This window comes from Pempheris klunzingeri, chromosome 24, assembly GCF_042242105.1.
Source record: "Pempheris klunzingeri isolate RE-2024b chromosome 24, fPemKlu1.hap1, whole genome shotgun sequence".
In the NCBI taxonomy this organism is placed as follows: Eukaryota; Metazoa; Chordata; class Actinopteri; order Acropomatiformes; family Pempheridae; genus Pempheris; species Pempheris klunzingeri.
Genome location: NC_092035.1, coordinates 11,337,145 through 11,362,389, shown reverse-complemented (window position 1 = coordinate 11,362,389; position 25,245 = coordinate 11,337,145). Strand labels below are relative to the sequence as shown.

The following is a 25,245-nucleotide window of genomic DNA, read 5'->3' as shown; positions in this document are numbered from 1 at the left end:
GATTCCTACTAACAGCAGGGGTATATTTAGGCTGTGAGACAGTTGGAGGTTTGGTGGCACTATGGTTCCTCACCAGTGAGGACTATCTCATTCTAAAATACCTAAAATATCACCAGTTCAAGCCGTTATAACATGCATTGCTTGAGAGTACGTGGAAAGATGAGTTGCTGCTAAAACTTCCCTCTACTGTGTTTCTCTAAAGGCTCTGAGTGAGACAGTTGCTTTCCTTAACATGTTCTAATTCAGATTCAGGAGGGCTTGTCTCCCAACCACCTGAAGAAGGCCAAGCTGATGTTCTTTTACACCCGCTATCCTTCCTCCAACATGCTCAAAATGTTCTTCTCCGACGTCAAGGTAAGACTTTGCCAGTCTCTCCGTGTGTTCTCCTATTTATTCATACTAAAGTCTCCTTTCCTTCTGATTTTACTGATATTTTTTGTTTTTCGTCCTGAGCAGAATGTATTAATTTCGCTAGGGATTGTAAGAGATAAAGAAGTTTTTAGCAAGGGTTTAAAATAATGAAAGACTCAGCTTAAACTTGATGTACTCTATTCAGGCACACACACTCACATGTACAAATGCACATCAAATACAAATGTTTTAAGCTGCAAAAAAATGAAACGACAGGAGAGAAGTCATCTTGTTCCGCTCTGATTTTTATCCACTTTGGATCTTACTTACAAGCTGAAGCTACATTCATTTGATCATGCCGAGGCACGTGAATAGACATATCTGGGTGTATAAGTTTAAGATTTTGCTCAAGTCGCTCTTGGCTGTTCAAAACTATTAATTGAAAAGGTCAAGTTTGCATTGCAAATACAATTTGGCCTTGCTGAGATAAAAATCAACAATGTGCATGTTAGGAAGGAGAGGAGGAACAAGTGGCACATGCCCTGGACTTGAACAGATAAGTGATATGAGAAGCGTTGCAGTCTCTATCAGGCCAAGCATGGGTTTAAAACAATGGGAATTCAACAGCATCCTTAGAATCAGATCTCAAAAATCAAAACAGTGTGTTTTTCAGCGACAGATGGGGGAGATGAGCTGTTGTAAACAGGTAGGAGTCCTTACGAGAAGCATTTGGTTTTTAGATTTGGTTACAGTTGGCTTTTTATTCATGATTGTTTCCTGAACTCATTTCTCTCTCCAGCTTGCACCACAGTCTCACATTCATCTGTTTGGGATTCTTGTGCGTTTTGTTGTCTGATAATATTCAGTTTCGTTGTTTTTATGTCTTATTCCGTTACTCTGATTGTGTGTGTGTGTGTGTGTGTGTGTGTGTGTGTGTGTGTGTGTGTGTGTGTGTTTGATACCCTATAGCGCAGATGGGTGCTCCAGTCTGTCACGTCTTTGTAGCATAATTAGAGTTTCTGGCCTTAATCGGCCTGGGGTTGGAGCGGGGGGGGGGGTTAGCTGACGCCCACTTTCCCTCTCTCTCACTCTCACACACACACACACACACACACACACACACACACCCACCCCAATCTCAACCTTTATCTCCCTTTCACCCACAACACACACACACATACTGTACAACAATGCTTTCACTCTCACTAACTCTCACTAATACAATATCCATAAAATGAGAAGTTGAACTTTTCTTTAAACCCAGAAAAGACTCTCATTTGCGAGATGACAGAATGCACAGGTAGGAAGAAAGAAAAACAGGTAAGAAAGGAAGTAAGATTAGACGGAAAACTGAACAGAGTGAATGGCAAAAGAAGGAAATCAGAGGGGAAAAAGGAGATAATGGAAACTGTGCTTGTGTGTGTTGTGTGTTTGCGTGTTGGGGGGGTTTTGAGAAAATGACAGAGGGAGCGAGGGGAGGGGAGGACAAACAAATGAAAGAGATGACAACAGAACAACAGCTTTAAAACAAAGGCGCTGATTGTTTTGTGTTTACAGGCTGTTTTGCAAAGGAGCATACGGCTCCTCTACGGATTCAGGACGCTGTATTCAAATGAGCAGCCCAAAACACACACACACACACACACACACACCAGCTGCCCTTTGGCTCATATCTGCGGTGACCACTTCCTTGTGTGGCAGTGTCACATCCTCATCAGCTGCCATGGCAACAAGGGTCGCTGGGACACCAGGTTGCTAGGCAAACACAAGGTTGCTAAGCCTACCTGGTCACAGTTTGTGTGAGCGTGAGGCTGATTTGTCATTAACTGGGAGTCCATTAAGTAATAAAATCATAGTACCCAGTTAAACCTCTTTAGTGTTACTGAGTGCCAACCAATTATTTAAGAAACTAACAAGCTATAAAACTTGTTAATCTCTCAGAAATGTCCCGTTTAGTTGACTGAAATTGTCATTTATATGAATAATAGTTTTGCAGATCAACAACAACAAAATCATGTCAACTGTTGTATTGAGATAAAACAACAAAAAAATGTATCTGAACCCCAGAGGCTACCAAGAATGTGTTAATGGCATTAATCACTGCGTCATCTTCAGGTTAAATACATTATAATACACACACAGCTGACACAGGTTACACGCTGACACCTCTGGGCAGAAGAGACCGAATGTCCGGACAGAAAGATTGACTAGTGATGAGCTATGTGAGCTAATGAGTTAGTAGGAGATTTAACATGACCGTGCAGCATCAAAGTCACTCAAATGTATCAACCTTCAGTTTGGGGAAAAGAAAACCATTTCAAACTGTTATGTGCTGACATTTCTAATTTTCCATAATCAGCTTACTTATCGTGTCTAAGTCATAGTTTCAATTATCTGAGCAAATACGCTTAATATTTATGTGCCCACATAAACTGTGGCTTTGGGGTTTAATTTGGGAAATGAATAAATGAGGACTAATGAGGCTCAGCGTATTGTGAGTTTATCTTTTGGAGATTGATATTAGCTTTTAAATTTAATCTAGTCACCAATCTGTGGGTTTATCCTCAAACTGATATTCAATTAATCTCTTCATCTCGACAAAGATGGATTTAGATTAGGAGGCATTGCAGTGCTCTGGCCTGCAACTTCGCTCAGCAGATGGACAGTATTACAGGCTCAATCGGTAACTGAAGTCAGAGCTACAAACAGTGGGATTTATCGGAATGAGCACAGTTTTCTTGTGGAATTTATTGTCTACTGTTGTTGTAGTGTTTAAGGGCGGACAGCATATTGTGTGGCAGCTAAACATGAGGGTTTTATTCTCCAGACAAAGAAAACCAGATATACAGCTTCAGTTAGTTTGGCACTTTTTTCTTCTATCCCACATCAAATCCCAATCAAGATTCCAGTCCCGGTTGATTTGCCGATACAAATTAGCAGCAACTTAAAGCGGCTCTGACATCGAGTGAGAAGAGTGAACAGGAAACACTCAAGATATTTGAATACAGTTTTCAGCAATTCGTTAATTAAACTAGAATAAACAGTGCATTTCTGGGGGAGACTATTTTCAGATGTAGAAGAATACACATTTACGGCACATCTGTGATTATTTAAAGGAGCAGGGGTGTGTGTGTGTGGGACTGACTCTAGATGAACTACAGTGAGTGTGTGTTCATGGTAATGAAGCAACAGAGGAATAAAGCACATTATATCATGTCTATGGAAACAGACAATGCTAGTGCTGAGCTATTCATTTGTTGACAATAAGAAGAATACATCTACAGTCTTATACTTAAAGAAAATGATGGTTTCCTGTTGTTCACTTTATGCAAATGATGGTTTATAGTCAAATTTAGTTTTAATTGAGACGTAATCCTAGTTAATCTAGCGTATCTATCTGTGGGAGGAACTCTGCAGATATTATTTTGCTTAATAAAAAAATGAATCATGGATAATCCTATTTGTGATGAGGGAGGCTGTTCTTTTCAATGCTTTGGTGGTGTGTGTGTGTGTGTGTGTGTGTGTGTGTGGAGAACTGAGTGAGAGAGAGAGAGAGAGAGAGAGAGCACCCTGTTGCTGTCTGTCTGTGTGTGTGTGTCCTGTTTCATTGTCCCATTGCATTCATTACCCTCATCATTACCATATTTCCAAAATCCGGGTCAATGTCTCTTTCTCTTTTCCTTTCTCTCACCCTCTCTCTTACTCCTACCCCTCCCTCCTCCTCCCCCCCCCCCCCTCCTTCCCAGGGAACAATAAGTAGCATGTGTTAGGAGGATCAGGCAGATTCACTGTAAGGGAATTAGGGCCCTGAATGGCTTCCCCTAATTGGACTTGAATGGACTTTGTCTATGGGAAACTGGTTCTTAAAGATGAGCCTCTTACACACAATGGCCGCCTTGCTCGGTGTGGGAAGTGGGTTGAGCTGACAACTGTTTTAGGCACAGATGAGAAAGCACGCACATACACACACACACACATGGGATAATTGCGGAGTGAAAGCTCTTGCCTTCTGACCAGACAATCATACATGTTAGCGCGAGATGCTGAGATCGCTGCCGTCGCGTCTTCAGAGAGTCAGTGAGTAATTAAGGCCTCGTTAAGACTGGAGGAGTTTGGATTAATTAGATGCTCGCTGGCTCGAGGAGCTCCTTCCGACTCGCACACACTCACTCTCACTCACAAGTTCCCTGCCAGCGGAGGGTTTCTGCATACACATGCCCACGCGCACTGAGCACAAAGCAGCAACACATTTATCAGCGAGAGCCCTGAAGACTCTTTGCCTTGAGAGGCTGAAATGACATCTGGATGCCGCCGTCTCAGCAGGAATCAATTAGCGTCCAACCCGCCTCTCACCCGTCTTGTCAATTAGAGCTACACAGCCAATTTGGCAACACGAGGATATGAACCAGCAACAGCCCGTCCACAGACACCGGTATAACTGAACTTCAGTGTTACCGTGTTTGAATCATCTAGATGGCAAAACATTTATATCTGCCCCATGTTTGATAATGTCTGTTATGAAGCATGAAAGCTGCGGAGGCACAAAATGTTCTCATGTCAACAACAGAAGAATGCTAAATTAAAAATGCAATTCTAATCATTAATTCACATTCAGCATCCAAATCTGAAGACGATAGTTGGGTTCCATTTCTGTGTCGTGCGTTTGGCGGTACAACATTGAAAAGTAAGCAAGACTTCTTCTGGTAACAACAGACAAAACCAAAAACCTATATGAACTACATTCTATGGGGTACAGTAAGTGTGAAATGTTTTCATAAACTTCACACACAAACTGTCTAGTAAAGCAGAAATGCCCCCCAAACATGATTTGAAAGTTACTGCAACAGCTATTCTTCCAGGATCCACAGGAAACCTTCAGAGTTACAGCTCGTACATTTATGTCGATCGTGCACATTCACACTGTCCTCTATAAAATGTGCCGAGCTACGACCAATCTGGTTGAAGTGGGCAGATTCTTAAAGGATGTGTGTGTTTGCCCTTCCAACATGGCCTGGGGGGACAACACCCGCCAACACCAAGGGAAGGAGAGAGGGGGTGAGGCACCATGACACTTTCTCTGACACTCTCTTTTCCCCCTTTTCGTTGTAAACAGAAAATGGCATTCCTCAAGCTCAGCATTTTGCCCCCCCCCTCCCCTCCCCTCCCCTCCCTCCATTCTCTTTCTGTCTTTTGTCTCTTGCCTCTCTTTGTTTTTTTTTTTGGTTCGTGCCGATTGTGATGAGCTGGACGGGACAGTGGGTGGGTGGCTGGGAAGGCAGGTGGTGTGACGGCTGGGTGTGCGTGTGTGTCCTGTCTACATATGAAGTTATTCCTCAGATATCAGTTAGCAGTTTTTAGGCTGCACCTGAACTCAAATGTGAGCTTGTGCAGCAGCTCTGGTTTTTCCTGAAAATTTCACAGAGAACCAGAAAAATGTTTTTGTTGTTCTTGTCTATTGAGGGGAGCTGGTGTTGTACCCACTCTAGATCATTTCTAATAGTTTTGAAGTTTCCTGTTGCAATTTGAGTCTTTGACAAATATAGTAAAGCGTCAATTAGACCCATAAGGCCCCGAGAAACACCTCAAAGACAGACGGGGTTGTATAATAACGTTGACTGCTATAGTTCACCTGCCCGTCTACAGAGGGTGGCCAGATACATGTGGGCGACCATGGTATTGCAGCAAAAAGCATCTTCCCCATAGACCGCCATCAGGACACAAGAACTGTTCATTTTTAAAATGTAAAAGTGGTGAATCAGGCAAATCAGAAGTCCGAGGTGACATCTGTAGTGCGAAAACCACATTTGAGAAGCTGGAATCAATAATCTTAATTTGACGTTTTTGATTAAAAAAAGGACTTCAAAATTGACAAAGCAGTCGATTTTCGAATCTTTTCAGATCCAGGAATGTGTGGTGGGCCGTGAAATGCAGAAGCACACCAAGAAAAGGCGTTTTTTTACGTGTATATGCTGAGCCTCTCAGTTCTCATGACACATCCATGAACTAGATTCCTGCGGTCAGATTTCTAACCTTTACTTGCGAGACATCAGTCCCCTTTTAAACTGCCTGTGCTGCATTAATGCTGTTGTGTTACATGAAATCACACACTGGCGAGAATTTGTTGTTTGGTGCAGCGTAAAAAAAAAAATCAAAGCCGGCTTAATGACGAGTCGTCTTTATTGTGATATTATGAGAACTCTTCGTAAAAAAGGGCTACAGCTCACTTTGCACACTGGTGGGCAATAGTAGAATCTTAATTATTATTATTATTCCCCTCTTTGCTACCGGACTAGGCTTAGGAAACTTTAACAATGTAAAAAATACTTGTATGGCGTATTATTTTATGCACATGTGCTGATTGCATGTCAGAGGTTGTGATGTGACGGCTGCTCTGTTTGGGATGGTAGATGGACAGATGACGTCGTCTTATGTGTGTGTATCCCTGCGTCTTTGTGTGTTAATAGCCGAGTTATCACATTCATTTCGTGCAACTGTTTTGAGGGCGAAAACACCCCCCCCCCACCGCACACATGGACACTTTCCCCTCCCGTCATTATGCTTTGTAAAACCAACTCCCTTTCCTTCTGTTGCTCAGACACACACACACACACACACACTAACCCTCCCAATTATGCTCCATTATGTCACCCCCTCTGACAGCTCCTGAAAAAATATCTCTTTCCCTCTCTGTCATCCTCTGCTCCGTCTCTCTCTCTCACTGCATTCCTTTTTCCATGCCACCTCCCTCCATTCATCTCTCTCTCTCTCTCTCTCTTTCCCCCTATCTCTCTCGCTCATCCCTTGTTCCTGCGAGACAATGTCTTGTAACAATACTGAGCTTAATCTCCGTATCAAAGCCGTTTTTCCCCTCCATCGAACACACACACACACACACACACACACAAACACACTCATGCACTTTCACTGGGCTGTCGCTGTGTTTTTTTTTTTTCTGCGTGTTTCGTTTTTCCTAATAGGACGAGATAAAAATGCAAAAGGGCAAGTAGACATCACACACACATAAATACAGCGTTCTTACATTCGGGATGTTACACAGACTATAATGACAGCCTACAGATTATTTCCTGACAGCCTGCAGCGATCACATGCTTGTACATATACATTAAACGCTTTAATTTCATTAACACGTGGCCCAATCCAACAAAGTACAAACCGATCAGATTATGTCAAACACTGCTCTCCTGTCATCCCCTCCTTCATGTCTCCTCTCGTTCTCATTAATCCAGCGCATACAAGATGATCAAATACAAAAGACACGATTCAAAATCTTTTTTAGAGTGAGATTTGTGTCTTTTGTTTCCAAAGCAAAGAGCAGGGACTAAACTTGCCTTCCATTAATTATGTTTGTACAATACATGTTTCATTTATTCACTTATTGCCGGGATATATGTTCAAACAAGTGAAAGTTCATTTTTTTCCATTTTTCAGAATAACATTTTGGAAAAACAAACTGTGTTGGCTTTAAATGTCCTTTTTGGCAGACATTTTTTGCAGTGTACTGTTGAGGCCTGCAGGACAGGAGCGGTGTTTGAAGAGAGTTGTTTAATGTTGGTTTGGCTCTGTCCGAAAGCTCATGATGGCATAACAATAAGATAATATTTGGGTCATTCTTGTTTGATTAGGAAGGTTTCTAGGGGCTGTTTTTTTTTTTCAAAAGTAGCCTCAAGGTGTAAACAGTGTTTTGGTGGCTAATGAGGCTGAAATATTTTAGAGATTTTAAGTGTGTGTGTGTGTTAGTTAAAGTTAATTGGAGTGCATATACACACATGTATTGTAAAATATGCACTCTGTAAACAAATTAGTCAATTCATAGGTAGATGTTGTGCCATAATCCAAAGAAAGCACTCACACAGAGGCTCGGTTCAAGTCAAATTTGATGACATACCACCATGCAAATAAGCAGCAAAGCAAACATTAGGCTGTGCTATTAGAAATCTGCAGCACCATCAAACAGGAAGCACCATTCAGCACTAAATATACTCTAAGTCAACATTAAAATAAAACCTGTTACAGCCTTTTAAGATATATCTAAAATCTGGAACAGCCCTCGTAAATCATTGAAACCCTGTGATAATCGGTGTAGCGCAGGGGTTCACTGTGTTTTGATGACTGAATGCCACAGGCAGCATATGATGGAGGGCTGCACAGGAAACATGCACACACAAAACAAAATAATTACAAAGCCAATTTTCTATTTAATGGACTAAACATTAAGATGCCAGAAAGCTTCTCCAGCAGCAGAGAAAGAGAGAGAGATTTTTCACTTTGGGAGTTCTAATAACAATAACACAGTATAATTATTATCATTAGTAATAGTAGTAGTACTAGTAGCCACAGTAGTAGTAGTAGTGTTAAGTCACAATGATAATGAATCAGTTACTTCATCAACATTACTTCTCTTGTTAGATTTATGTTTTAGAGGCTCAACTTTTTAAAGCGCAATGTATTCATCTAATGGAACTTTTCTTTTCATTCTCTGGCTTCTGCTACAGTTCAATCGCTGCATCACCTCCCAGCTGATCAAGTGGTTCAGCAACTTCAGGGAGTTCTACTACATCCAGATGGAGAAGTTCGCCCGGCAGTCCATCAACGAGGGTGTGACTGCTGCAGAGGAGCTGGCCGTGGGCCGCGACGCCGAGCTCTTCAGAGCGCTCAACATGCACTACAACAAGGCCAATGACTTTGAGGTAAGCTGTTCTGCAGGGGGGGGCTTTTTACATGTGCGCATGTGTTACAGTATGCTTGTGAGTTTGGTTAATATCAAAGCAGATAATGGTCAGTTTGGAGTTTGCAGATATTGTTTGTCTTTTGAAATGTCCAGTTATTATTGCAAACTCTCCCAAAGCTGTGTTTTTTGAGTGATAGTCTGTGTAAATGACCCTAAATCCTTTCAAAACCTTTTGAAATATTTTATTTTCCACAGTAAAAGGCCTTTTTTTTGTTCTGAGAAAATTTGGCTTTTAGAAAAAAAGTTTCATTCCCTTTTGCTCTACTATCTGTAAAACTTGCTGGACTTTGGGACAAAGTATTAGTTTGCCTTCTATTTAGTCAATGTGTGATGGATTTGGATTTTTTTTCTCCAAAACATGCACATTATTTTAGAAATTATCTAAGAAGGTTAATACTCCTCACAAACGGTTTCTCAGTTCACTTTTAAAACCGGATTCAGCACAACTCACACACCTTCACACGAACGTCCTCTACCAAGTCAGCTGTTAAGAGCGCAACAGTCACCTCACAATTCTGCTGAGGTGTAGATGTCGCAGTATGTGTGTGTGTGTGTGTGTGTTTGTGTGTGTGTGTGTGTGTGTGTTCGATGAGGCGAAAGAGGACGCTGCTCGAGGCGCGGGTGTCCTTGTCAAAGCGATTTGCAGAAGTCACATTCTCTCCCTCACTTTTTCTCTCCCAATATTGGTCTAAGGGGACCTGAGGGCCCTTAAACTATTCAACGTAACATCAGCGGCATTTAGATGTCCATTAGCGCACACCTCGCTGCTGACACGCACAAACACACACACACACACACTTCTTTTTTGCTTAGGGAGAGAAATGTTGAAGCTTAGTTGGAGCTTAAAGGCATAAAGAGTAAGATTTGCAGACACAACACACACACACACACACACACAGACTGTAAGGTATCTATGTATTCTGTTTTGGAGGAATGAAGAGCAAATGCTTTGCATGCTTTGCATAACAAGAGTCAGGTAGTTTTTCACAGGTGTGTATGTAAAGAACCTGTCCAGGAAACAGACACACACATGCAAATGATTTGTGCTATTTTAGCTGGTTGTCAGTGGGGTTATTTTAGGGACTACAGGGTAAGGTTCATTCTGGGGTCAGGAGTTTCAGAACCATCACTGTGGCTCTGCATATTTCAAGCCTTTCAACCACATATTAATTAGACTTTTTTAGAACGTGCACGTTTCATAATTGATTTTCCCGCCTCTTTGTTCATTAGTTTCTGTTCATTTCAATGGAAATATGAAAATCAACTTGAAGACACTTGAAACCAGAACCTGAGATAGGCAAACATTTCGTTGGCTGTATTTTTTTTCGTCATAGTTTGAATATTGTAGTAACGCATTTGCAAGCAGTGACTCTTCCTTGATGGTGCATTTGATGAAAATCAAGGATTGGCGTGGTTACTGTTTGACTTGTAGGTATCATTTTCCAAAAAATACAGTGCGACTGTCAATAACTTTATTTATAGGTATCCACCATCAGCCTGCAGTTCTCCAAACAGTGCCTGGCACTTGACCGCTAAATAGATAACCTTCATGGAGGGCGACAACGAAACATTATTTCACTTAGTTGCTTAAATAAATAGTAAATTAAATGTCAGTCTAAAGCCCAAACTGATAAATAGATTGACTAGTAGTGGGATACAAGGGTCCAACATGTTACAGGTTTCAAATCAAACTTCAGCATTCGGAAGTAAGCGTTCAAAAATTAAAAGACTTGGTCTGACTTGATCAGACCTGGTTCAACTTAGACTCTAGGATGCCGAGACAAAATGTGGTTGTCCTGAACAGATCCAAACAGATCAAGAACACCAGCAGCACTGATTAACAAGCAGCAATAGTCATAAACACATTTGGCAAAATGGATTGGATCCATACAGATATTAGACTTACTCATGCACAGACCTGAGACCCACAGCAATTAAAGAGGACCGTACCAGGACCCAGACTCATGAAGACCCCGACCTTTAAGTCTTTGCAAAGTAATGTCTTTGGAAAGTAATAGCTGCATAACAGGTAGAAAATCAATATAAAAACCACTGATCATGTGTTGAAAATGGTCGAGCTATGTAGTTAAAGGGCTAGATCTGTATATTCCTATAAGGTAGAACTGTAATCAGTAGATGAGGTTGATAAGGACTCAGTAAAACAACATGTGCGTCCTTTGTGCAATAAAGCAATGGTAGGTATACATTTTCTTCCTGTACTTTGTCCCCTACCCTGCCTGCCTCCTTCCCTCCCTTCACCTCCCTCCTTCCATCCCGCCATCCTTTCGTCCGTCCGCCCTGAGGGAACATTACTGGCTAGGGACCCTCTCTCTCTCTCTCTCTCTCTCGCTCTCTCTGTCAAACTCAGAGGCGTGAAACTGGAACCACGGCCGAATCAGCAAGTCTCCCGACATACACACACACAGAAGTCTTCTCCTTTTGCCAAATTTAGCATCATCAGAGTTCCACCTTGGTTTGTCCCCCATCACACCCTCCACCCCCTCCTCCCCTCCTTCCTCCTCTTTTTGCTCTTTCCTTGCTCCCTCTCCTTCCTTCCACCCTTCCTGCTGAATCTGTCCTCTGTCGATATGTTCTCTCCGTCACCTCCTCTGCTTATCCTCTTCTTCTCTTTTATCCCCCTTTCATTTAGCTTTGTCCTCTTTCCCCTGCTGCCTTTTTCCCTTCTCTCTTATTGCCCTTTTCTTTGCCAGTCCTCCACTCTTTTCCCCTCCTTTCCTTTTTCTCCTCCATCCCACCCTTTACTCCTCCTGACTTCTGCATCTTGTCTCTCTTGAATCATTATTTCCACTTTTCATCTTTATGCCGCAACAAGCTTTTCATTTCTTCCACATAAATCTGCTTTTTGTCAAATTAGCCACTGAAAGAAGGGCCTGCGAGGTTAAATAATTTGCATTTGTAGTGTTTTTCTGGTTTAAAAAGAACTTTGTCTTAGTCAACAATGTGTTCTTAGGTTTGATGGGTTGAAAAAAGCTTGTGTCATTAGTCAACGTACATGGCCCGCATTTTAAATAGTCATTGTAGATTACTGCTGTGGAAAGGTGTAATTTGTCGGAAGTTTGTGTGTGTGTGTGTGTGTGTGTGTGTTACTGTCTTCCAAAGTTGGCGTAAACAGGCCCCAGTAATTATAGCAGCTTCATTAATTACCTCCTCCTCCCCTCTCCAGCCACATTCTTTCAACTCCTCTTTCTTGTTTACCTCTCTGTTTCTCTCTCTCTCTCTCTCTATGCTTACTGTCTCCTCTCTCCTCCTTCCCCTTCCCCCTCCCCCTCCTCCGTCTCTGAAACAATTTTGTCCTAATTGCAGCTCTGCCCACTAACTAATGAGGAAGGCAAAGAAAGGAAGGAGGCTGGAGAAAGGGAAAGGAAACGGGGAACAGTCTCATCTTCAAAAAAAAAAAAAGAGGGAAAACAAAAAGAGACAGAGAGAGATTTTCTTTGCCAGGACACTCAGGGAAAGGTGTCAGCTTCTACCTTCTGCCAAGAGGAAGAGAAACATTTCCTCTTTTACCTTTTTTTATACTGAGAACAGATTGACGAGTTGTTGGTTAAGTCTGCCAGCAGAATTGGGCGAGTTGCGAGTTAGTTAGCGAGTTTTGGTGCAATATTTGAAGCCCACCTATGCTTTGGTGACTTGTGCACACATGCACACACTGACTGAACGTGAAACTGAAGAGAGCATAAAGAGGGATGAAGTTGTCATATTTTGGTGTGTGTGTGTGTGTGTGTGTGTGTGTGTGTGTCGGCTGCAGAGGGACAATGAGACGTTTTTATGAAGCCTTCTAGAGGACATTCTCATCTTTCTAGTTCAAGGATCCTCGTTGGCTCCGTCTGCACCGAGCGGCGGCACAGCTGCGCCTCACACATTCACACACACACACACACACATATGTTCGCACATACATACACACAGATAGTCATTTGTGTTCATCTGAAAGAGAAGAGATACCCCTCCCTTGAAGGGTGGGTGCGGTTGGGACCAAAAATCTGCCCTTTGACTTTGAACGACACACACACACACACACACACACACACACACACACCTGGAGGCCACAGAGTGGTCACACACTCACATTTCAGGGATATCTGGTTTCATAAGCTGTGCACTTCATGAAAGACTAAACTTCTCATGTCTTTCTCCGCCGTTTTAGATTCTTTGTCATCCTTTGTTTCTCCTTATTCATCTATTCACTCATCTTTTCCGCTTCCTCCTCATCTTCATACGAGTCCATTGAAAACAGGGCAAGGGCTCACCTCTCAGGGATCAATTCTCAAAGTGGGTTTTCTATCAGTCTCTCTTCTCATAGAAACATTTCTACAGCTTTAAATACATGCCTGGATTTTGGGTTTTGGTTTTATTACCTCTGCCGGGGAGGTCATGCTTTGGGCTGTCAGCAAGATTATGGAAAAAATACAGGCACAGTGTTCATGAAACATGGTGGAGGGCGCAGAATGGGTCAAGGAAGGACCAGTTTGTTATTAATGAATCAACACCCACCAAACGATTAGAGATTAATCTGTCCCAGTTCATTAGCAATACGTTTAGAATTCAGTTTTCCTTGTGTCTCCTCTGTCTTTCTTTTGTCCTCATCTCTTTTTTTTTTGTCTTCTATTTGTAACCTACCCAGAAGGCACACACACACACACACACACACACGCACAGACACACACACACACACTTCAAAGACTATACCTGTCCTCCTTTCTTTTTGTCCCCTCCCTCTTTCTCCAACTCTGATCTCTCCCTCATTCGGAGTGTGGAGCTTTGGGCAATTACTACATCTTACACACTAGGGTTCATGTGCTGTTGTTTTATTGGAAGTATTTTACTACTACAGGCACCCACTTTTAATAGCTTTAATTGGACTATTTTCAAGTAGTTAATGCCCCCGCACCCACTTGAAAATTATTAAAAGAGGGTGCCGAAACATCTTAAAGGAAATTTCAGGCTATCAAGAAAAATCAAAACTCGAAACACAAATAATTCAAGTATCAAGATTCAGTTCAGATTTGTGGATTTCCATTGACAACCAGCGTAGAGCTAATAACTTTAGTTATGTGATATTAGTTATGTGCAACTCAACATCTCCTATAAATTACGGTCACGAGTAGCTGCTTTGCCAAACACATTTCTGAGGGGTTCAAAGTAGGTGGATGGGCAAACACAGTTTAAGATTTTGACTCTGGAGACTAGGATTTGCATCCTGCAACGTAATGCGAGCTGCAGGCGACTGAAACTCTTGGTTAAGATCAAGAAGTGATCGGGAGTTTGCTGAAATGTTGAGAGTCAAAACAACCAAGACTTTTGTTTAGGAGCAGATACTGTAGGGAAAAAACAAAACCAAAACAATTTCCTGACGTTAACTAGTTGTACAGTAATATTTTAGGAAGGTTGAAGGCACGCACACGCAAGCCGATAATCTATGTGAACACACACTCTTTGTTGCTGTCACTCAATGTCATTCAGCAAGTATGGGCACTAAGTAACCGAGTCTTCCTCACTGTCTCTTTCTCTCCGTTGCTGCTTGACAGAGAGCGGTATGGTACAGACAATGCCACCTGCCACTTTCTGTCACTATAATTATAGCTATCTGCTTGCAGTGTGTGTGTGTGTGTGTGTGTGTGTGTGTGTGTGTGTGTCTTATTCCAGTTGAGAAGAAGAAGGCATCATCTTTGTCACTGAGCCTGATTGGAGTCACGAGGAGGCTGTGCATGTGTGTGTGTGTGTGTGTGTGTGCGCATGCATGGCTGCCTGTGTATGGTCTTCCTGTATGTGTGTGTGTGTGTGTGTGTGTGCGTTGTGCATGCAGTGATTCCCTTCCCCAGCTGTCTCCTTAGCGTTAACAATAGGCCTGGTAACAAAGACGTGGCCTTCAGCCTCCGTCATGTGATACTAGTGGTCTGCAGCCTCTCAGTCAGATGACCCAGGCTATTGTCCGCTATGGGTGACACACACTTGCACACGCGCACACACACACACACACACACACACACAAGGAAGCACAAAACACACACCAATCCAAGGAAGCACAGCACGTGTACGAACTGACACATGCAAACTGCAGTGCGCCGAGATACGAAGACACACGCGATGGTTGCACACAAAAAGAAGATAAACACACACATTAGATAGCGAGAACGGACACACACACACACACACAGACGCAATCTCAGGACGCAGACCCTTCCTCTCGGTCACATGCAGTCTGAACAAAGAGAAACTTTATTGCCATTGTCCTGGTGACAGTGAGATCAGTGACTGATTGACAAAAGAGCAGCAGAGAAAGGAAACATATTGCTGATGTCCTGGAGGAACCCCCAGTCTCCACTTTCACCTTTAATTTCACACTTTAAATGGCAGCTGGAAAAGGAATTTCGAGCCCTTGGCCACAATAGAGCGACGAGGATGAGAATGAGAATAATATATTTACCATCAAGCAGTAGTTTAACCAACATTTATAAGATTGGTTTGTTTTTTTGTGGTCTCTCCACGCTGTCCGTCCAGCTTCGCTATGGATTGGCTGCTATCTGCCTGGTGCAAATATGGGTGACTGTGTCAAACGGCAGGTTGTTGTCTGTGCTATTTATGTGCAGCAGGAACATGGAGGAACCAAACTGAATTCCCTGGCTAGAGAAATGACACGAAAAGAAACGAGTCCCTCTCTCCCTCCCCTGAATGAGAGCATCGTTGAACGAGCCACGCTCACGAGCCACTTTGGAAGTCATTCACGTTTCTGAATCGTGACAAACTGATGCAGCATTTCAACGTTTTCTTTGCAGAGCTGTGTTAAAACTTTTTGTTCTCAAGCACCAAGTCAGGTGTCAAGTCCTATTTTCCTACTGGTGTGAATTGCGTTTGCAGCTACTGCTATGTCTGCGGTGCTGCCCCCCCCGACCGTGACAACAGAAGCAGCCTGTGTGTTGATCAGATGCTCCTAAATGTTTAAGATTCAGAAGAAGTCTGTCACACTAAAATTAACCTTGAGGAGGACAGTTATAGACGGTCAGCAAGTGTGTGTGTGGCAGCCGGAGAGGAACAGAGGCTGACACTCACGTGTGCATGCAGGAGGGGTGTGTATATTTGGCATCTCAAACCAAAACAAAATAGGAGTGTCCATTGAATGGATGAATCGTTTGCGTAAATGTATGTAGAAATAAAGACTAAATAAAGATTCAAACAGGACAAATAGGGATGCAAAGAAGAGATGAAAGACCAATATGAGGCGTTTGTCCACCATGGCTGCTGAGTACATCAGAGTAATTTCAGACAATCATGTCTATATTTACAGTATAGAAGGAAAACCTAAAAATTATACATGTGTTATTTATGAGTGTGTGTATGATTTCCCTTGATAAGTTCCTGTAGAAAGATAAAGACGAAGAAGGAGAAGAGTCCCTAATCTGGATGTGTGTTAGTGTGTGTCTTCATGTTTTCCTGCCAGGCTGTTGTGACTAAAGCCAGGCCTGATAGCAGGGAAAGAGAGGGAGAGTGAGAGAAAAGAGAAGGAAAAAGGAAGCAGATGCTTGTGTGTTGGCACAAAAATGATATGTCCACTCAGTCACACACACACACACACACACACACACAGAGCATTTGCTCAGTCCACAGAAGGAGCAGCACATGAAAGAGTTCCAGTATTGTCTTGATGATAGAAAAATACTCTACTGACCAACAGCAAAGTGGACCTCAAGGCCACAAAGAGGATGAATGGCAACAAAATGGCGAGTGTCGGTGTGTGTGTGTGTGTGTGTGGGGGGGGGGGTCATCTGAAATTGAGGAACAACTTGCAGCAACACTAGAAAGATGGTTTGAAGGGCACAAATGAGCAGAAACAACAAAGATCAGGTAACGCACAAACCTGAACTCATAAAAACACTTTACAACACACTAGACCGGAGAACACGTGTACACACACACACACACACACACACTTGAGTAAACATTGTCAACGTCTCCTGCGTTAATGGAGGAGGGTAAAAAGACCTCAAGCATAATAGAAGAGGAAAGGAACAACACACACACGTGCAAATACTGTCTCGTTCTGTTTGTTCACCTTGAGATTCATACATATGGTGATTTCTTAACAGGCTGGTGTGTGTGTGTGTGTGTGTGTGTTCTTGTGGGTGTTTCCTTTTGTGTAAGACGGCACGTGAGGATGGAGAGGAAACAGGGAGATAGGTGGAACGGCAGGTGGAAAGACGTATGGGGAGGTGAATAGGTAGAGTCAACTGAGGACACACACACACACACACACACACACACACACAGCTCAGGCGTCTCGATCAGTCTCATGGTGACAATGTGAAGAGAGAAAAGGCATTAATCCTTTAGGAGATAGAGAGGGAGAGAGGGAGACGGAGAAAGAGGAGTGGCTTATATTCACAAGAGAGAGAGAGAGGAGAGGAGAGGAGAGGAGGGGAGGCAGGGAGAGAGGAAGGAGGGAGGTGGGGATAAACAGGGACAGGAGAGGAAAACTGTGAGCAAATGTGTTGGATAGAAAATGGGCAGAAGAAGAGAAGGCTAGTAGCAGTGAAGGAAGAGCAAGGTCAGAGGGTGCAAAGGAAGGAAAGAAGGGGGAGAGGAGAGGATGAGTAAAACATGCCACTCATCACCAATACTGATCAGTGGCTTTGGTTCCCTCACAGCAGAAAACATCTCATTCTCATCAGTTTCTGAGTCCTAAATTCACAACAGGACGGTTTTGGTAGTTCCAATAAATAAACATCCTGCTTTAAGGATTGTGTGCCGTTACCTTGACACTACTTCACTGATTTGTATTATTTTGTCGTGTTTTATTTTGAAGATATTTCTAGAGTTCGCTCACTTTTATTTCGCCAGCTCGCTGAAAGCTTCCTGTGCTGCCGTGCCCCACTGTCTCAGATGAAGTGAGGGGACTCGATGATAAGTCGTCACGGAAAATGAAAGCATTTTCTGGGTGACAATGATGTCAGTGTTGATGGTCCACATGAGTGTGTAACTTAAGTTTTTCCCTGTTTTGGATGTGTTAAAATGGGGCAGTGTATCCATAAAGAAGTAACCTACTTATAAAGGGCTCTCCTTTACTCTAAAAATAATTTTTAGTGCAACACTGCCCTTTTGTGCTTGTGGTCTGCACTGTAAAAAATGACTAAATTAGCAAACGCAGACGTCACTGTTGCTAAGTGCTCATCGCTGTGCTGTTTCTGCACTCCAGGTTCTCTAGTGATGGTTTGGGTTTCTGCAGGTGGCGCTCTTTTGTGTTTTTACTTCTCACGCTGACGATGTCGTCCTTCCTCTATTTACTGCAAACAAGCTGCTGCTGTTGTTGTGACTAAAAACGGAGAACACACCAGATTGTTTTTTCCAGGAAAACAGTCAATGCTGCATTCGTAAAACTGCTGCAGATATTTACGTTAAATGCGGTTTAATATATTACACTAATTAGCAAAACCATTTGATTTGTTGTTCAAAGTGAAACCGTCAAAGCTTGCAAGAGCACTAATGTGGCTTTGTATCTGAAAAAAAGAGTCCATAGCTTTCCACCCATAATAAAACTTAAAGAAAGGCTTCACATTGCTATATATGTAAATGAGACAGAGATACAGATACTGATGAAGCGAAAAAGGCAAAGACTGATACATTTTCATATGCAAACGTCAATAGCTTGAAACACAATGGAGAATGACTGCAGTCAGTAAAAACATCAGGAAAAGCAAAACCAGTTGAAGGTTTCTGGCACGTTTACAACTTCTCACTGCTACTTCTTAAAATCAGTGTGATGAGGCCGCGTGTGTGAAGTTTAATAAACTATCAGTAGGCTTGTGATTCCTCGTGTCTACATTTCCAAGAAGAGATGAGGGACCGGCGAGGAGGACGAAGAAGACAGAGCATGCGAGGATGAGAGAAAGGAGAGAGATGGGGAAAAGGGAGGGAGAGGGAGGGAGGGAGGGCGTCCCAGAAGGCCTCTTTGTTGGGCAGCGATTTAGAGATTTACAGGCTCTTGTCCCTCGGTGTGTGTGTGTGCATCTGTGTGTGTGTGTGTGTGTGAAGAGAGAGTAATTGAGCCTCCCTTCATCCAATATTTACCCACCAAACCGGAGCAATCATGCGAATTATGTTTACTGGGAACCAAGTGTCTTTCTTATTCTTTATCTTTCTTTCTCTTTCCCACTTTCCCCATTCCTCGCTCGCTCTCTCTCTCCTGGCAACGAGACGCCATATCAAGATCCAAGCCAGGAGTACATCACACACACACACACACACGCACACACACAAGGGGAAACAGACCCATCTGTATTGATGATGGCCTAATTTAGATCTCTTTATTGGACTGATTTACGATGGCCAGACAAATCTGGGCATCTGGACCCAAGTGTGTGTCTGTATGTGTGTTTGTCCAGTTGAGCCGACACCCAACCTGACACACAATATCCTCCCCACTTCATTTCATTCTCTCCGCTCGTGTTTTCCTACCTCTTTGCGGACCAGCGATGTCCTTTTCTCTCCCCCGTCGTAGTCTCGTTTCAGCACTTTGAGTCCTCTCGCCGCTGCAACGATGACGCACGTCATCCTGAAACATTTTAAAAACACACTAATCATCGTGCTGAACAAGGCAAAGCCAGCGCTGCAACACAAAAGCACTCAGGCCAGGGCCCTTTGAGGTCAAGGTCACTGAATCTCTTACTGTCCTACTGTGCATGGCACTTTTTGTTTTTTTCCCCCCACACCTCTTTGCAAGTGAGATATCAATCGCAAACAGACAAACAAGCGCACAGGAAAAGGAAAATGAAGCAGCGTCAAGGGGATTTTCCATGATTCACTGATGTACATCATTTATGAAAGTCACTAGAACAAAATTCAATTTAAAGAGAAGTCAACGATCAAGAATATTCACATCAGCAAGAAAAGGAATGAGTAAGAAAAAGAGTTCTGGGAAGGTGTTAAAAAGCCCGGGCTTGTCTTAAGATAAGAGCGAATTCGAACAAGTAAAGGATGAAGGGATGTAATCCAGCAGGAGGAGGATGCCTCAAAGGCGCATTCATCTTCAAGATCAAACTCAGGTTTAAACTTATATTTGTCCCAGTGGGCAGTTTCACAGCAACTATTAAAAACAGCAGCTTGACTTTGACTTTCTTTCTGTATGTTGTTGCAGGGGTAAAACAAGAAGTTTTCACCTTTTAAAATTACAGAATGTTTTTGGTACCTGCTGAGTTTTAAAGATTTTTTTTTTTTGTCAAAAGGGAGAATTCATACAACTGAGGACTTTTTTGCTGAAGGTCCGGCCATCATTCCTCTCTCTAATAAAACTGTCCTCTGAGATTGTATCTCAGACGCAGCAGCAGTCAGACGATCTTTAAATTCTGAGGGCAGTCGCAAACAAAACGTCATAAAAAAAAACTGTTTGTTGTGAACATTCATCGCAGTTTATGGACTCGCTGGTTCAGCTTTGACCTCGTGTGCTTGCTGTAGTCGTGCAAACATTTCCTGTGTGATGAGGGATTATCACCAATATGTTGAAAGTGTCATGTCCAAATAAAGTGATTTATATGATCCAGCAAACTGTTGGCATGTTTACAACCATTCTGACAGTCTCAACACTTGTTTCTTACCCTGCTGGACGATGTGACCATAACTGAGAGGAGTGACGGCCAAAACTTTTCCTTCAAGGCAAACAAATGTGTAAAATCTACCATGTCTGCATCATATCGGCTGTGAAGTTTAAACTTTGGTGTGTGTGAATTAAAAAGAGTGTGTGCCTGTGTGTGTGTGTGTACAGTAGTGTCTATAGCAAGACAGTGACAGAGGGCCTCATTGAAATAACTGTGGTCTCAAGGGGCCAGCTAAAAAGAGCGAGAGGGTAGGTGAGGGTAGACAGAGTATATGAGAGTCCAGGGAATCATTTAGGGTGCGTGTGTGCGCGCGCGCATGGGCAAGTGTGTATCTGTGTGTGTGTGCATGGGCAAGTGTGTGTAGGTGTGTGTGTGTGTGTGTGGGGGGGGTGATTCATCCGTTCTGGTGGCGGCTAACCTTGGCATGTCCTGCCACGCGTGACGGGGTTACACCCAGACGGCACTCTGTCGTCCTCTGTGTGTGCGCGCGAGTTTGTTGGGGTGTATAAGAGCATGTACTTCATCTGGAAGAGTCAACCTCGCATGTGTGTGTGTGTGTGTGTGTGTGTCTGTGCATCTGCATGCAAGAAAAAGAGACAAAGAAGAAGAAAAAAAAAAAAAGAGGGGGGGGAGAGAATCCTAGTCAGGTTGTTTAGTGTCTTTGTATGATCTTGCCCCCGGGAGAAAGGGCAGAAAAAAAGAATGAAAAATGTGTGTTTGTGTGTGTGTGTGCATGTGTGCCATTGTTCTGCTGTCAAACACTGCTATGAGCACACACACACACAGCATTAAACCCCCCCCCTACACACACACACACATGTGCGCACACACACACACACACACTCAAAGCCTTATGATGACAGTATATTTACGCTTGCATGTGGAAAGGACAACTAGATCCCTGCAATCCCTTCGTTTAAACTCCGCCACACACACACACACACACACACACACGCACACACACACACTCGAACAAGCACACACTCGCAGACTGTGACAGATCACAGACAACTGTTCACCTGCCATTGTCAAGGACTGAGTGTGATCTTTCATTCAGTGTCAGCACGTGCATGCAGGGAACTTGGACACCAAACCCCCCCCCCCCCCCCACACACACACACACACACACACACACACACACACACACACACACAGCTGGGGGCTGTTAAGAAAGGAGAAGTACATTTAGGGGAAGAAGAACTTGGTACAGGAATAGTGATATATGGACACCTGAAACACATGCACACCTATTTTTTGATCCTTTTCTCACAGAATCACTTTTCTAAAAGCAAACTCTCTCTCACCCCCCCCCCCCGTCCATAGACGATGCAGAGCTTCATTGTTCGGGTTTGGCCGCTTAATTCCATTCAGAGGGTGACATCTTAATGCTACTGTACATTAGTCGTACTACTAGACAGTTTTGCGGTCAAGTTTGTGGCAACAGTTTGGGGAAGTCCATTTCCTGTTATAAGCAGTGCCACATTACAAAAACAAAAGGGTTTTCCCAGTTTGGTGTTAAAGAACCTGACCAGTCTGCACAGAGGTTTTCACAGACAGAAGTAACGTAGTTCTGTATTTTTAGCTTTGTATGGTTATGAATACTGGACTGTGCATTTATCTGTAGGATAAGAAAGGAGAAGGCGCTGGAAGCGAAGTTCAAATAATTAAAGCAGGCACGTCACTCATGATTCTTCCTTCTAACTCTTTCCCTCCTTTTCCTCTTTCTCCTTCAGGTTCCTGAACGATTTCTGGAGGTGGCCCAGGTCACTCTTCGCGAGTTCTTCAACGCCATCGTGGCCGGAAAGGACGCAGACCCGTCCTGGAAGAAGGCCATCTACAAGGTGATCTGCAAACTGGACAGCGAGGTTCCCGAGGTCTTCAAATCCCCCAACTGTCTACAAGAGCTCCTCCATGACTGACTAAAGTGAGAGAGGAAACGCGGCGAGCAAGACAAACCTCCAAGGACCATGAGAAGACTGTAAGAAAACGCCTCCAAAGGAGCAGTTAGACTAGGCTGAGGTCTTCAGTGAAAAGCGTTTGAAGGTGTTTGACGTCCACAACACGATGCAGAGACTTGAAGTGGTTCTACTGGGAGGCTGCTGGTGGTTGTTTTTGGGTCAGCCCATCTTTTAAAGACAAAACCACCCTCAAAATGTTTTATAAACAAAAAATTAATTTCTCTTCAGCGACTTCTACGAGGGCTCCGAATCATGGGGCCGACGATACTCAAATTAATAAATTATGTTGAGACTTTTATAAATAAAAGGCAAAACCGTGAAATTGGACCTCCTCGCACTTACAGAAAAGCTCCTCCTAGCCGAAAGCCCCGCCTCCTCTTCCTCCTCCGCCTCTCGTCCGAGTTTGCTCTTCATCCCCCTCTGGAGGATCAAAGGACGAGGAAGAAGATGGATCAATCTTCAGCCCGTTGCTTGGGACCCGGAGCGAACTGAAAAGTAAAGAAGATAATATATAAGAATCTTTTTATTGTGGATGTTTTTAAGTTACATGGACATTTTGGACAAAAAGTGATGTTTCTGTATTTTTTCTCCTTTGTATAAACTTACAGCCTCTCTTCTACGAACCCTCAGTCACTCACATAGATACACACACACACACACACACACACACACACACACCTCTTGAATAGGAAAGCACAGTAGCATTCCCAAAATCCTCACCCGAACCCAGACAAACAAACTTAGCTGTTGTTTATTTCCCTTCCTTTTCTCCTCCTCTTTTTACTTCTCCCTCTTCTTACTGTACTGAGACGTACTGGGTGTTTTTTTTACTGTGTGGCTCTCCCCTGTCCCACCTTTCCCTGGCCGCCCCTCTTGGCTCGTGATGCATTCAGGCGCCCAGAGCAGAAGACAAAAAAAAAATGTAACACTTCACTTCTTTAAAAATGTCTCTGATTTAGATACTACCACTCCAATTTTTACAGATTGATCCGCGAGCCTCAGTTTGAGATAGTCCGCTTTTTTATACACTGCACTTATTTTACCAAACTACTACAGCCTGACCCACTTAATTAACATCTTTTTGCAATTTCTGTACTACAGTTTCTAGCAGTGAAATACACCAGTATGTATATATCTGTGATAATCTAATAGAAGATTCATCTTCTATTGGTTTATTTATGAAATTTTCAAAAGTATAGCACTGATTAAGTGGATTTACTGTACTGTATGTAAGTCATTGTTTAAATGGTGTTTGCTTCATTTTGTAATGATTACAAGGAACCAAACTGTTCATTCCAGTTTCATGCGGCTTGTAGGTCACTGTCGAAGCAGCACATCATTCCCACGCGATACAAATTCAAGAATCACTCTTCATGGTGCTCTGGGACAGGCCAACCTTTGGCGACACACACTTCGCAGAGGGTTTTAACGCTTTTTAAAAACACTGATAAGTAACTGTGGCACAATCAAGCTGTACTTGGAATTATACCTCCTCCACTCAGAGATGTCAAAATGTCCAACTTAATACCACTTTTATGCTCAAAACCTTGACCACAAGTAGCCAAACCTCAATTTGGGAGAATTTTCTTGTTGCTTTGGGAGGCCAAGAGGGGCAGCTGCACCGGCCAGGTCATGTGTGAAGTATTTAAGGTTTTAACAGCAGAAAAAAAAAGACAAATGACAAAATGCTGATATTTGTAGCTTGTATAGATGTAATAATTACTCTGATATTGTTATTATTTATAATGGAAATAATTATTCCTATTAATGTTATTCCGATGATGATGATTATTATTAATGCTTGCTACAGATTTGACCAGTGGTTTACTCATTGTTTATCCATCACACTGCAACATGAAATAAATTATTCTTTGAAAAAAAAAAAAAAAAAAAAAATACTTTTCTCGGTTCTGTTTGCAGTCAGCAGAGGTTCAGAGGGCGGTGACCGTTTACACGTGCCTGCCCACACACACCAAATAGCCATCGACCCTTGCGGTAACTAGGCAACTCGATGGCCACTTTAACTCTGTCCATGCCCTCCCCTCTGTCTCCCTCTCTCTTCCTCACCCTCTTTTTTTTCCCTCTCTCGCTCTCTGGATTCTGTATAGGGGACATGTGATCCCTCGTTGTTGTTGCTGATGAATTGAAAAGAGGAGCGCTGTGTGATTATTGTCAGCACAAAAGCCTCAAAAAGCTGCTGACGCCTAGATTAGCCAGTACAAAGACGCAGGGACAGACGCACACACAAAAAGACATAGGTACAGACACACACTCATACACACACACACACACAAAGGCACAGGGACAAGGCCTGTCTGCCCTTGCTGCCCTACCATCCTCCTCACTCCTCTATCCCTCCTCTGTTCATCCTGTCTCACCCCTTCATCACTGACATTACTCTCTCCTCTTCCCCTTTTTACCTCTGCTGTCTCCTCTCCTCTTTGTTTCCCTTCTCGTAGGTATTATTTCTGTCCTCCTGTCACACCACTTCTCTAACACTCCCAAACACACACCATGCCCTCTGTGTGCTGGCGCCAAACGCTAACTGGCATCACACAATGCCAACCACCATCACCAGCAT

The 25,245-nt window shown here is 43.1% G+C and overlaps 1 protein-coding gene across 1 annotated transcript in view; it reads left to right on the top strand.

The window, feature by feature from the left end:
* LOC139223882 (prospero homeobox protein 1-like) overlaps positions 1 to 22,780 on the top strand; it is a 33,951-nt gene extending 11,171 nt beyond the window's left edge. The window contains exons 5-7 of the mRNA XM_070855896.1: positions 247 to 354; positions 8,865 to 9,059; positions 22,440 to 22,780. Coding sequence (XP_070711997.1) covers positions 247 to 354; positions 8,865 to 9,059; positions 22,440 to 22,625 — 489 coding nt within the window. The 3' untranslated portion in view covers positions 22,626 to 22,780. The remainder of the gene's footprint in view (positions 1 to 246; positions 355 to 8,864; positions 9,060 to 22,439) is intronic.
* The last annotated feature ends 2,465 nt before the right edge of the window (positions 22,781 to 25,245 follow it).